Genomic DNA, 14,893 nt, shown 5'->3' on the forward strand with positions numbered 1-14,893 from the left:
TTTTTCAACCATCACATTACCATCATATAATGATTAAACAAGAGAGGCAAGGCCTTCAAGACTTACTTGTGATACGCGCTTTACCCAGTTATATATATATATATATATATATATATATATATATATATATATATCGATTATTTAATGAATAATTTTTAATCGGCGGCAAAGGAGACGTCGATATCGCCTCAGGCATACCCCAACATATCTACAGCAAGCGAACCCAAACTGGCCAAAACCAAAACCAAAGAAATGATCGATTCAATATTTCTTTTATGTTCATACCAATCAGTTCAGTATCCACTTTAGAATATTCATATGCAGCAAATACGTCGATGGTGTAGTTAGTGTTTAGGAGACGTTGAGTTTGCCTCAGGCACACCGTAGCATGTAGCTGTTTTCTCAAGAACTGCACAGACCAGTCTAAACAAGGCTGACAAAAACTCAGTGGAATGGTTGATTCAATTTTTCTTATATGTTCATTCAAGTTAATTCAGTGTCCACATTAGAATATTCATATGAAGTAAACACGTCGATGGTGCATTTACTGTCGCTGTATGTGTTCTGTCCAGAAGTTGTATTTCTTTTCTTAAATTGCTGACACGAAAAACGATGTCATGTCATCTTCTTACCAAAAATAACCTATGTTCCGGCAACCCAGAAGCGGTATTATGGTGTTTTTGGGTCCGGATCGAGCCTCAACAATATAAACCATTTACGATCCAGAAATACGGCTTAATTCGGAAGACCTACAATCTATTATTGGCATGACTGTGAAGATTATTTTCCTATGTTTTAATCCAAATATGGTGTTGGTAGACAAAGTATTTCATGAGAAAACGGCAATGTTAAAGTTTACCACACACACACACACACACACACACACAGACAGACAACTGATCACCAGGTTATAAGATAGATTCATTTTGTTAAGACAAGCGAGTCAAAAAAATAGTAAAAATGACAGTGGCAGTTTCAAGGTGTCAAAGTCCACCATATACAGGCTACACACCATCTGCTGTTGGAAAAAAAAGAAAGAAAAGGAAGAGATGCCTGACCTTCGCACAATCCCAACGCGCTGATTAGGCCTTCAGAGTTTACCCTAGGTTTCGGTAAAAAGAAAAACCACAAAAAAACCACACACACACAAAAAAAACACAAAAAAACAAAAAAAAACAGAACAAAAAAAAACAAAAACACAAACACCACCACCAACATAAAAAAAAACACACCCAAAAACACCCACAGACACCAAAACCAAAAACAAAACATAAAACGGAATACAATGATTAGACAAAGTAAACAGATTAATACATAAAACATGAATGAAGTGAAATATTAAAGAAATGCTGCTACAGCTGCTACTACTATTACTATTTCGATAATGACGACGACTACTTCTCCTATACTGACTGTATGTTTTGGGACCATATGAAAGGTATGGAAGAGGTATTATATAATACAGCGTGTGCTGTGGGGCCGTATAGGCTACTGCCGGGGATATTGAAAATAAACCTTAAAGTAAAGAAGCCGTCCAGATCACTACGAGAAGGCCTCGCCTCAACCAGGATAGTGGCCCGAACTCTCTCTAATTTACAACAGTCCATTGCAACACCACAGTAGGACGCCAGTGGCCAGGCAATGTTGATGATGCAGCTGTGATGAACTCTGTTCCCTCATAGTGTAACCAACCCAAGACTTTCCTGTATCATCTTTTGTGGAGGAAAATGGTGTGCAACCATCGAAATAGATCAACGTTTTGACTCTGAATTTTTGGACATTTTCTTCTGTCTGCATCCAGAATATGAAATCCTATACTCAACGATGACGGGTATGTTGTACTGACTGTAATCTGTGGGGCCGATGATGTAGGTGGTGACGCCGTCACTGTTGGTGGTGGAGACACAGGTGTAAGTGATGCAGTTCCACTCATACGTGTCATTCACTGCCACGCACTGACCGTTGAATCTACAGCCTGCAAAACACAGCCAGGTGTTTGTCAGTAGCAACCAGAGATGCAACTAGAGATGAGATTCTAAAATTTCGAAACTAACTGAAACCATAAGGGGGTGTGGGAGGGGGATGGGTAGTGGGGTGTGGGTGTGTGGGTGTGTGTGTGTGTGTGTGGGGGGGGGGGGAGCGGAGGGCCGGGTAGGGGGGGGGGGGGGGGCAATAGGCCCTGCATTAGGTGATGAAGACCTTTCAAAAGAATAGAGTGTGAAAAGTATATCTAAGTGATGGAGTACATTGTGAAGCTGAATAAACGATATGGCTATAAAGGCATTTGAAACACTCTCCCGCAATCAAAAATAGAATATGGTGAATCGCTGAATTGGTTGAGCAGTTCATGTATGCAACACACACACACACACATACACACACACACACACGCACACAAACGCACAACATACACGCACAAACCACACACACACACACACACACACACACACACACACACACACGCACACACGAGAGCGCGAATTCATTTTGCGCGCGCGCGAAGAGATAGCTGCAACGATTGATGTGTGTGTGTGTGTGTGTGTGTGTGTGTGTGTGTGAGTGTGTGTGTGTGTGTGTGTGTGTGTGTGTGTGTGTGTGTGTGCAGTTGGGATGAGGTGGAAGCAGTGTGTGAGTTGCGACTGATGTTACACTGTCTGAACAGAAGGTATAGTATTCAAAACCCAGTTTGTATCTTAACATTTTTGTGGTCATATTCGTGTGTCTCATTCATACCACATAGTATTATCAACTGCGCCCAGATCCACGGACAAAGCACTATATAAATATTTGCACATTATCATGAAATACGACCAATTAGAAAAGAAAAATAAGGAGTTACCAGCACCAGTCGTCCAAAAACCGATAGTGTTCGATCGCAGCTGACACTCCTGGGTGAAGCATCCGTTGGTATATGTGAAGCCCAGAGCAACACACTGCCCCTTGTATTGGCATTCTGTTGGAGTGCAACATTTTGCAACGTCATATTACATTCACATAATGATTAAAAGAAAAGAAGTAGAAATTGTTTCAGTTTTTTTTAAAAGGTGTCAAAGTGTGCGGACTGGTTTATGTACAGGCTTCCCTTCACCTGCTGTTGGGGAAAAAAAAAAAAAAAAAAAAAGCAAAAGAAACTGAACATATGCCTGACCTACCCATAATCCCAACACTCTGATTAGGCCTTGAGAATGTACCCAAGATTTCTGTAAAAAAAAAAAAAAAAAAAAAAAAAAAGTACTTGAGAGGCAAGGCCTTCAACTAACTTGTGATACACTTTAAAAAAAGAAAAGAAAAAAAGGCAAAGCCTTCAAGACTCACTTGTGATACACTTAAAAAAAAAGAAGAAAAAAAAAAGAGTCTAATCCTTAAAATGTGTTCTGTATTTGTTATTATAAAGCTTTGCGTTAAAAAAGAAAAAGAAAAAAAGGCCTAACCAGATTCAAACCCCGCGTGTTCGGGTGAGAAGAAATTGCCTTATCCATTACACTATCGTGGCTCCTTAACTGACGTTCTAAAATTTAACATTTGAACATACTTTTTTAAAGGGCGATAAATCAATTGCGGTATTCACAGTGAGAAGGCTGTTTAAATCATATTATACTGGTGTATCTTGGGCATTCAAAAAATCTTTAAGGGCAATAAAAAATTCTTTTTAATGGCTATCGCCGCAATCACACTGCAACATTTAGCCGTTTTCACTGGTGGTGTGTCCATCGAGATCGATGATGACCATCGTTGTCATCCAGATGGGGGATGGGGGGAGGGTGGTGGTGGGGTGGGGGGAAGGATGCTCATGAGTCTATCTGTGAGTGCGCAGATGGCTGAATAGTCCAATCTGCGCATGAAATGTTCGCTGACAGTTGGGGCAGACAAAGACAGGCATATCATTGTCAGGGAGCTTGTTTGCCCGTGACTTTCTGGCCTGCCTCTTCTGAACAGCTGCAGCAGTCCTGTTGGCCTCGCACAACTTGGCGCCTTTGTGCACAACAGCGCGCCATTTGTTACGGTCCACTGCAGATTCCTCCCAGGAGTCAGGGTTGATATCAAACGCTTTCAGAGAGACTTTCAGAGTATCTCTGAAGCGCTTCTTCTGACCTCCGTGTGATCTCTTCCCTTGTTGCAGCTCACCATAGAAGAGCCTTTTGGGCAGCCGATGGTCTGGGATGCGCGCCACGTGTCCAGCCCAGCGAAGCTGGGACTGCATCAGGATGGTGAAGATGCTGGGAAGGGTGGCTTTTGCGAGCACCTCTGTGTCTGGGGTCCTGTCTTGCCACTTGATGTTCAGTAGCTTCCTGAGGCATGTTGTGTGGAAGTGGTTCAGCTTCTTGGCATGTCGTTGGTACACTGTCCAAGTTTCGCAGCTGTACAGTAGTGTGGGGAGAACTACTGCTCTGTAGACCTTTAGCTTGGTCTCAAGACTAATGCCTCTTCTGTTCCAGACATTTGCACTGAGTCTACCAAAAGTTGCACTTGCTCTTGCAATCCTGACATTCACTTCATCGTCGATGGTCGCATTTCGTGACAGTGTGCTGCCAAGGTATGTGAACCGCTCCACCGCACTGAGTCTCTGACCGTTGACTGTGATGTTGGGCTCAACGTAGGGTTTCCCTGGGGCTGGCTGATGGAGAACTTCAGTTTTCCTCGTGCTGATGGTAAGGCCGAAGTTCCTGCTGGCAGTGGCAAACTTGTCGACGCTGAGTTGCATGTCAGCTTCAGATCCAGCGTTGAGGGCACAGTCATCAGCAAACAAAAAGTCTCTGATGATGTCTGTCATGACCTTCGTTTTTGCTTGAAGCCTTCTGAGGTTAAACAGCTTGCCATCTGTTCGGTACTTTAGGCCGATTCCAACATCGCCATCTCTGAAGGCATCAGTAAGCATTGCAGAGAACATGAGGCTGAACGGCGTCCGCGCTCTTTCCGGAATCCACATTGGCTCTCAGGCAAATGACCTTGGTCAAGGTGTGCTGTGAGGCGGTTTAGTAGGATCCTGGCAAGTATCTTGCCTGCAATGGAGAGCAAGGAAATGCCCCGTGGATGACTGATGACTTGCGCGATGAGTTTGTTTAAAGTGAAGAGGAGTTGCGCAACGTCGACCTCACTCTCTCGTCCGGGTCCACCAATTTCCAGTGGCAAGACTAAGTCGAGACGACTGGAGGATGAGCACGGATGCAGTGGATGACCAAGATATCCTTTCGGTGTCTCATCTTGCTCTCTGCACTCCACAGTGCGTTGCTGTAACCGCCTTCCTCTCCGTTGAACCGATAGGTTTCTTCCGCAGATTCTGCCGGATCCAGACTTCGCATGCATGGGTAGACACACCCCGGGGGCCAACTGCGTGTGGCATGCACACAGCACGGTGGAGCTAGATGGCCGTCGGTGGCTCTCCTGAGCCGACGCCCTTTTATGGATCTCCATAAGGGTGTCTAGCCACCCGCCTCACCAGTCCCAGAAGGGAGTGGTGGGAGTGCCGGTTTAGTCGTCGGCAACCCGACCCTGAACAGGTTGTACTGGATTACAGGTTACCAGTAGCAGATCTAATGACCAAGCCGTTTTCACTAGATCTAGATAGATGTACATGTTTAGTTACACCCGCCGGGAATGTAGTACGACACGGTCGATTCAATTTCTCTTTTGTGTTCATTCTAGTTTTATAGTTTTAAAGTTGATATGAAAATTGAGTATTTTGTTAAACTAATAACATGTTGAGCCAAGTACAAGTACTTCTAAACGTCGTAAGAAGTGAAAAAGACTTCATTTTGAGAAAAGTCAAGACTGGAATTTTTTTCGTTTCATCGTGATCAGTTCAAGGGTATTAACTCGCATTGTTTACAATTTTTAACTGTGAATTCCGACTGATTGTGTGGATATTTTTATGGCAGTTTGGGGCATAATCCAGTAAGTGATGAGGCGTTCACAAATCTTTCTCTGAATAAATATTTAACGGTCTCCTTCTCCAACTTTCCATCACATGTTATCGTGTATTGTCCATTTAATATAGTATGGAACGGGCAGGTCAACAACTTGAAACAAAATGGCGTCGTTCGCGTTCGCGAAGAATATGAGCATGCGCTTTGAATGTGTATAAATATGTGGACGCAAATGATTTTTGCCCATGACCTTCAGGGCTCAGCCAACAGATCTGTAAAGTCCACTCGTCGTATTGATTTTAGTATTTTCCGAAAAAGACCACTTGGGCGAATGAACATAGTGAAAGCCCTGCACACTGAGAGTAAAACATACAAGCTTTTTATGTATTGAGTATAATTTCAAAATGTAATGTTTAAGATGAGAAAGATCAGTTTAAAGCAAATTAAGTCCCCTAGCATTAATTACAGAGTAATTTCCCTTTTTTACTATCTGCACCAAAACGTTTGCAAAATAAATAAAACTTCCATGCTTAGGAAAAGAAGTTCCTGTTTGAACAAAAAATGATAATAATGACTGCTCTTGTTGTGTTGAATATCAGATCAAAGTGCCAAGTTTAGAAAATACAAAAAATATAAATATAACAGTAAATGCAGCTTGCATATAATTAGGCTTCATTTAATTTTTTTTTGTGCCCTTCCCAGAGGTGCAGTATTCTTTTAAACAAGATGAGTGGAAAAAACTGATTTTTTCCTATTTTTATGCCTATCTTCGTGTCAACTGACAAAGTATTTGCAGAGAAAATGTCACTTTGTTTACACAAGTGAGTCAAAAAAAAGAAAAAAAAAAGAAAAGAAAAAAAGAAGAAATATAGAATTAAATTTGACTTTTAAAAATCGTTAGAACGTGTTCTGTGTTTGATATTATAAAAGTTAGGGTATAAATTAGCTACGGTAATATAGTATTATTATTTCGTTTTTGTTTTTTTTAGATGAACGATACCAACAATGACGGGTATGTTGTACTGACTGTAATCTGTGGGGCCGATGTTGTAGGTGGTGACGCCGTCGCTGTTGGTGGTGGAGACACAGGTGTAAGTGATACACTTCCACTCATACGTGTCATTCACTGCCACGCACTGACCGTTGAATCTACAGCCTGCGAAACACAGCCAGGTGTTTGTCAGTAGCAACCAGAGATGCAACTAGAGATGAGATTCTAAAATTTCGAAACTAACTGAAACCATAAGGGGGTGTGGGAGGGGGATGGGTAATCGGGTGTGGGTGTGTGTGTGGGGGGGAAGGGGCGGAGGCTGGGGGGGGGGGATAGGCCCTGCATTAGGTGATGAAGACCTTTCAAAAGAATAGTGTGTGAAAAGTATATCTAAATGATGGAGTACATTGTGAAGCTGAATAAACGATATGGCTATATAGTCATTTGAAAGACTCTCCCGCAATCAAAAATAGAATATGGTGAATCGCTGAATTGGTTGAGCAGTTCATGTATGCAACACACACACACACACACACACACACACACACACACACACACACGCACAACATACACACACAAACCACACACACACACACACACACACACACACACACACACACACACACACACACACACGAGAGCGCGAATTCATTTTGCGCGCGCGCGAAGAGACAGCTGCAACGATTGATGTGTGTGTGTGTGTGTGTGTGTGTGTGTGTGTGTGTGTGTGTGTGTGTGTGCAGTTGGGATGAGGTGGAAGCAGTGTGTGAGTTGCGACTGATGTTACACTGTCTGAACAGAAGGTATAGTATTCAAAACCCAGTTTGTATCTTAACATTTTTGTGGTCATATTCGTGTGTCTCATTCATACCACATAGTATTATCAACTGCGCCCAGATCCACGGACAAAGCACTATATAAATATTTGCACATTATCATGAAATACGACCAATTAGAAAAGAAAAACAAGGAGTTACCAGCACCAGTCGTCCAAAAACCGATAGTGTTCGATCGCAGCTGACACTCCTGGGTGAAGCATCCGTTCGTATATGTGAAGCCCAGAGCAACACACTGCCCCTTGTATTGGCATTCTGTTGGAGTGCAACATTTTGCAACGTCATATTACTTTCACATAATGATTAAAAGAAAAGAAGAAGAAATGGTTTCAGTTTTTTTTAAAGGTGTCAAAGTGTGGGGACTGGTTTATGTACAGGCTACCCTTCATCTGCTGTTGAAAAAAAAAAAGAGCAAGAGAAAAGGAACATATGCCTGACCTACCCATAATCCCAACACTCTGATTAGGCCCTGAGAGTTTACCCAAGATTTCTGTTAAAAAAAAAAAAAAAAAAAAAAGTACTTGAGAGGCAAGGCCTTCAACTAACTTGTGATACACTTTAAAAAAAAAAAGAAAAAAAGGCAAAGCCTTCAAGACTCACTTGTGATACACTTTAAAAAAAAGAAAAAGAGTCTAATCCTTAAAATGTGTTCTGTATTTGTTATTATAAAGCTTCGCGTTAAAAAAGAAAAAGAAAAAAAGTCCTAACCAGATTCAAACCCCGCGTGTTCGGGTGAGAAGAAATTGCCTTATCCATTACACTATTGTGGCTCCTTAACTGACGTTCTAAAATTTAACATTTGAACATACTTTTTTAAAGGGCGATAAATCAATTGCGGTATTCACAGTGAGAAGGCTGTTTAAATCATATTATACTGGTGTATCCTGGGGATTCAAAAAATCTTTAAGGGCAATAAAAAATTCTTTTTAATGGCTATCGCCGCAATCACACTGCAACATTTAGCCGTTTTCACTAGATCTAGATAGATGTACATGTTTAGTTACACCCGGCGGGAATGTAGTACGACACGGTCGATTCAATTTCTCTTTTGTGTTCATTCTAGTTTTATAGTTTTAAAGTTGATATGAAATTTGAGTATTTTGTTAAACTAATAACATGTTGAGCCAAGTACAAGTACTTCTAAACGTCGTAAGAAGTGAAAAAGACTTCATTTTGAGAAAAGTCAAGACTGGAATTTTTTTCGTTTCATCGTGATCAGTTCAAGGGTATTAACTCGCATGGTTTACAATTTTTAACTGTGAATTCCGACTGATTGTGTGGATATTTTTATGGCAGTTTGGGGCATAATCCAGTAAGTGATGAGGCGTTCACAAATCTTTCTCTGAATAAATATTTAACGGTCTCCTTCTCCAACTTTCCATCACATGTTATCATGTATTGTCCATTTAATATAGTATGGAACGGGCAGGTCAACAACTTGAAACAAAATGGCGTCGTTCGCGTTCGCGAAGAATATGAGCATGTGCTTTGAATGTGTATAAATATGTGGACGCAAATGATTTTTACCCATGACCTTCAGGGCTCAGCCAACAGATCAGTAAAGTCCACTCGTCGTATTGATTTTAGTATTTTCCGAAAAAGACCACTTGGGCGAATGAACATAGTGAAAGCCCTGCACACTGAGAGTAAAACATACAAGCTTTTTATGTATTGAGTATAATTTCAAAATGTAATGTTTAAGATGAGAAAGATCAGTTTAAAGCAAATTAAGTCCCCTAGCATTAATTACAGAGTAATTTCCCTTTTTTACCCTCTGCACCAAAACGTTTGCAAAATAAATAAAACTTCCATGCTTAGCAAAAGAAGTTCCTGTTTGAACAAAAAATGATAATAATGACTGCTCTTGTTGTTGTGTCGAATATCAGATCAAAGTGCCAAGTTTAGAAAATACAAAAAATATAAATATAACAGTAAATGCAGTTTGCATATAATTAGGCTTCATTTAATATTTTTTGTGCCCTTCCCAGAGGTGCAATATTGTTTTAAACAGGATGACTGGAAAGAACTGAATTTTTCCTATTTTTATGCCTATTTTGGTGTCAACTGACAAAGTATTTGCAGAGAAAATGTCAATGTTAAAGTTTACCACGGACACACACACAGACACAGACACACACACAGACACAGACACACACACAGACACACACACAGACACACAGACACACAGACACACACACACACACACACACACACACACACACAGACAACCGAATGCCGGGTTAAAACATAGACTCACTTTGTTTACACAAGTGAGTCAAAAAAAAAAGAAAAAAAAAAAAGAAATATAGAATTAAATTTGACTTTTAAAAATCGTTAGAACGTGTTCTGTGTTTGATATTATAAAAGTTCGGGTATAAATTAGCTACGGTAATATAGTATTATTATTTCTTTTTTTTTTTTTTTTTTTAGATGAACGATACCAACAATGACGGGTATGTTGTACTGACTGTAATCTGTGGGGCCGATGTTGTAGGTGGTGACGCCGTCACTGTTGGTGGTGGAGACACAGGTGTAAGTGATACACTTCCACTCATACGTGTCATTCACTGCCACGCACTGACCGTTGAATCTACAGCCTGCGAAACACAGCCAGGTGTTTGTCAGTAGCAACCAGAGATGCAACTAGAGATGAGATTCTAAAATTTCGAAACTAACTGAAACCATAAGGGGGTGTGGGAGGGGGATGGGTAGTGGGGTGTGGGTGTGTGTGTGGTGGGGGGGAGGAGGCGGAGGCCGGGGGGTGGGGGGTTGGGGGGGCCAATAGGCCCTGCATTAGGTGATGAAGACCTTTGAAAAGAACAGTGTGTGAAAAGTATATCTAAATGATGGAGTACATTGTGAAGCTGAATAAACGATATGGCTATATAGTCATTTGAAAGACTCCCGCAATCAAAAATAGAATATGGTGAATGGCTGAATTGGTTGAGCAGTTCATGTATGCAACACACACACACACACACACACACACACACACACACACACACACACACAACATACACACACAATCACACACACACACACACGAGAGCGCGAATTCATTTTGCGCGCGCGCGAAGAGATAGCTGCAACGATTGATGTGTGTGTGTGTGTGTGTGTGTGTGTGTGTGTGTGTGTGTGTGTGTGTGTGTGTGTGTGTGTGCAGTTGGGATGAGGTGGAAGCAGTGTGTGAGTTGCGACTGATGTTACACTGTCTGAACAGAAGGTATAGTATTCAAAACCCAGTTTGTATCTTAACATTTTTGTGGTCATATTCGTGTGTCTCATTCATACCACATAGTATTATCAACTGCGCCCAGATCCACGGACAAAGCACTATATAAATATTTGCACATTATCATGAAATACGACCAATTAGAAAAGAAAAACAAGGAGTTACCAGCACAAGTCGTCCAAAAACCGATAGTGTTCGATCGCAGCTGACACTCCTGGGTGAAGCATCCGTTGGTATATGTGAAGCCCAGAGCAACACACTGCCCCTTGTATTGGCATTCTGTTGGAGTGCAACATTTTGCAACGTCATATTACATTCACATAATGATTAAAAGAAAAGAAGTAGAAATTGTTTCAGTTTTTTTTAAAAAGGTGTCAAAGTATGCAGACTGGTTTATGTACAGGCTACCCTTCATCTGCTGTTGAAAAAAAAAAAAAAAGCAAAAGAAAAGGAACATATGCCTGACCTACCCATAATCCCAACACTCTGATTAGGCCTTGAGAGTTTACCCAAGATTTCTGTAAAAAAAAAAAAAAAAAAAAAAAAAAAAAAGTACTTGAGAGGCAAGGCCTTCAACTAACTTGTGATACACTTTAAAAAAAGAAAAGAAAAAAAGGCAAAGCCTTCAAGACTCACTTGTGATACACTTAAAAAAAAAAGAAAAAGAGTCTAATCCTTAAAATGTGTTCTGTATTTGTTATTATAAAGCTTCGCGTTAAAAAAGAAAAAGAAAAAAAGGCCTAACCAGATTCAAACCCCGCGTGTTCGGGTGAGAAGAAATTGCCTTATCCATTATACTATCGTGGCTCCTTAACTGACGTTCTAAAATTTAACATTTGAACATACCTTTTTAAAGGGCGATAAATCAATTGCGGTATTCGCAGTGAGAAGGCTGTTTAAATCATATTATTCAGGTGTATCTTGGGGATTCAAAAAATCTTTAAGGGCAATAAAAAATTCTTTTTAATGGCTATCGCCGCAATCACACTGCAACATTTAGCCGTTTTCACTAGATCTAGATAGATGTACATGTTTAGTTACACCCGCCGGGAATGTAGTACGACACGGTCGATTCAATTTCTCTTTTGTGTTCATTCTAGTTTTATAGTTTTAAAGTTGATATGAAATTTGAGTATTTTGTTAAACTAATAACATGTTGAGCCAAGTACAAGTACTTCTAAACGTCGTAAGAAGTGAAAAAGACTTCATTTTGAGAAAAGTCAAGACTGGAATTTTTTTCGTTTCATCGTGATCAGTTCAAGGGTATTAACTCGCATGGTTTACAATTTTTAACTGTAAATTCCGACTTAAGCTGTGGATATTTTTATGGCAGTTTGGGGCATAATCCAGTAAGTGATGAGGCGTTCACAAATCTTTCTCTGAATAAATATTTAACGGTCTCCTTCTCCAACTTTCCAATACATGTTATCGTGTATTGTCCATTTAATATAGTATGGAACGGGCAGGTCAACAACTTGAAACAAAATGGCGTCGTTCGCGTTCGCGAAGAATATGAGCATGCGCTTTGAATGTGTATAAATATGTGGACGCAAATGATTTTTGCCCATGACCTTCAGGGCTCAGCCAACAGATTTGTAAAGTCCACTCGTCGTATTGATTTTAGTATTTTCCGAAAAAGACCACTTGGGCGAATGAACATAGTGAAAGCCCTGCACACTGAGAGTAAAACATACAAGCTTTTGATGTATTGAGTATAATTTCAAAATGTAATGTTTAAGATGAGAAAGATCAGTTTAAAGCAAATTAAGTCCCCTAGCATTAATTACATTGTAATTTCCCTTTTTTACTATCTGCATCAAAACGTTTGCAAAATAAATAAAACTTCCATGCTTAGGAAAAGAAGTTCCTGTTTGGACAAAAAATGATAATAATGACTGCTCTTGTTGTTGTGTTGAATATCAGATCAAAGTGCCAAGTTTAGAAAATACAAAAAATATAAATATAACAGTAAATGCAGCTTGCATATAATTAGGCTTCATTTAATTTTTTTTTGTGCCCTTCCCAGAGGTGCAGTATTCTTTTAAACAAGATGAATGGAAAAAACTGATTTTTTCCTATTTTTATGCCTATCTTCGTGTCAACTGACAAAGTATTTGCAGAGAAAATGTCAATGTTCAAGTTTACCACGGACACACACACAGACACAGACACACACACAGACACACAGACACAGACACAGACACACACACACACACACACACACACACACACAGACAACCGAACGCCGGGTTAAACATAGACTCACTTTGTTTACACAAGTGAGTAAAAAAAAAGAAAAAAAAAAGAAAAGAAAAAAAGAAGAAATATAGAATTAAATTTGACTTTTAAAAATCGTTAGAACGTGTTCTGTGTTTGATATTATAAAAGTTAGGGTATAAATTAGCTACGGTAATATAGTATTATTATTTCGTGTTTTTTTTTTTTTTAGATGAACGATACCAACAATGACGGGTATGTTGTACTGACTGTAATCTGTGGGGCCGATGTTGTAGGTGGTGACGCCGTCGCTGTTGGTGGTGGAGACACAGGTGTATGTGATACACTTCCACTCATACGTGTCATTCACTGCCACGCACTGACCGTTGAATCTACAGCCTGCGAAACACAGCCAGGTGTTTGTCAGTAGCAACCAGAGATGCAACTAGAGATGAGATTCTAAAATTTCGAAACTAACTGAAACCATAAGGGGGTGTGGGAGGGGGATGGGTAGTGGGGTGTGGGTGTGTGTTTGGTGAGGGGGAGGGGGCGGAGGCCGGGGGGGTGGGGGTTTGGGGGGGGGCCAATAGGCCCTGCGTTAGGTGATGAAGACCTTTCAAAAGAATAGTATGTGAAAGGTATATCTAAATGATGGAGTACATTGTGAAGCTGAATAAACGATATGGCTATATAGTCATTTGAAAGACTCCCGCAATCAAAAGTAGAATATGGTGAATCGCTGAATTGGTTGAGCAGTTCATGTATGCAACACACACACACACACACACACACACACACACACACACGCACAACATACACGCACAAACCACACACACACACACACACACACACACACACACACGAGAGCGCGAATTCATTTTGCGCGCGCGCGAAGAGACAGCTGCAACGATTGATGTGTGTTTGTGTGTGTGTGTGTGTGTGTGTGTGTGTGTGTGTGTGTGAGTTGCGACTGATGTTACACTGTCTGAACAGAAGGTATAGTATTCAAAACCCAGTTTGTATCTTAACATTTTTGTGGTCATATTCGTGTGTCTCATTCATACCACATAGTATTATCAACTGCGCCCAGATCCACGGACAAAGCACTATATAAATATTTGCACATTATCATGAAATACGACCAATTAGAAAAGAAAAATAAGGAGTTACCAGCACCAGTCGTCCAAAAACCGATAGTGTTCGATCGCAGCTGACACTCCTCGGTGAAGCATCCGTTCGTATATGTGAAGCCCAGAGCAACACACTGCCCGTTGTATTGGCATTCTGTTGGAGTGCAATATTTTGCAACGTCATATTACATTCACATAATGATTAAAAGAAAAGAAGTAGAAATTATTGTTTCAGTTTTTTTTAAAAGGTGTCAAAGTGTGCGGACTGGTTTATGTACAGGCTACGCTTCATCTGCTGTTGAAAAAAAAAAAAAAAAAAAAAAAAGCAAAAGAAAAGGAACATATGCCTGACCTACGCATAATCCCAACACTCTGATTAGGCCTTGAGAGTTTACCCAAGATTTCTGTATAAAAAAAAAAAAGTACTTGAGAGGCAAGGCCTTCAACTAACTTGTGATACACTTAAAAACAAAACAAAAACAAAAACAAAAAAAAGAAGAGAGGCAAAGCCTTCAAGACTCACTTGTGATACACTTAAAAAAAAAGTCTAATCCTTAAAATGTATTCTGTGTTTGTTATTATAAAGCTTCGCGTTAAAAAAGAAAAAGAAAAAAAGTCCTAAC

The 14,893-nt window shown here is 40.3% G+C and overlaps 1 protein-coding gene across 1 annotated transcript in view; it reads right to left on the bottom strand.

Annotated features, from left to right (window-relative positions):
- Window positions 1-7,716: 7,716 nt before the first annotated feature.
- The window catches only part of LOC143288902 (uncharacterized), a 12,270-nt gene continuing 5,093 nt past the window's right edge, over window positions 7,717-14,893 (bottom strand). Inside the window, exons 4-8 of the mRNA XM_076597605.1 lie at window positions 14,311-14,424; window positions 13,411-13,539; window positions 11,089-11,202; window positions 10,160-10,288; window positions 7,717-7,946 (exon numbers count right to left, since the gene is read on the bottom strand). Of these exons, the coding sequence (XP_076453720.1) occupies window positions 7,717-7,946; window positions 10,160-10,288; window positions 11,089-11,202; window positions 13,411-13,539; window positions 14,311-14,424 (716 nt within the window). The remainder of the gene's footprint in view (window positions 7,947-10,159; window positions 10,289-11,088; window positions 11,203-13,410; window positions 13,540-14,310; window positions 14,425-14,893) is intronic.

This window comes from Babylonia areolata, chromosome 1, assembly GCF_041734735.1.
Source record: "Babylonia areolata isolate BAREFJ2019XMU chromosome 1, ASM4173473v1, whole genome shotgun sequence".
In the NCBI taxonomy this organism is placed as follows: Eukaryota; Metazoa; Mollusca; class Gastropoda; order Neogastropoda; family Buccinidae; genus Babylonia; species Babylonia areolata.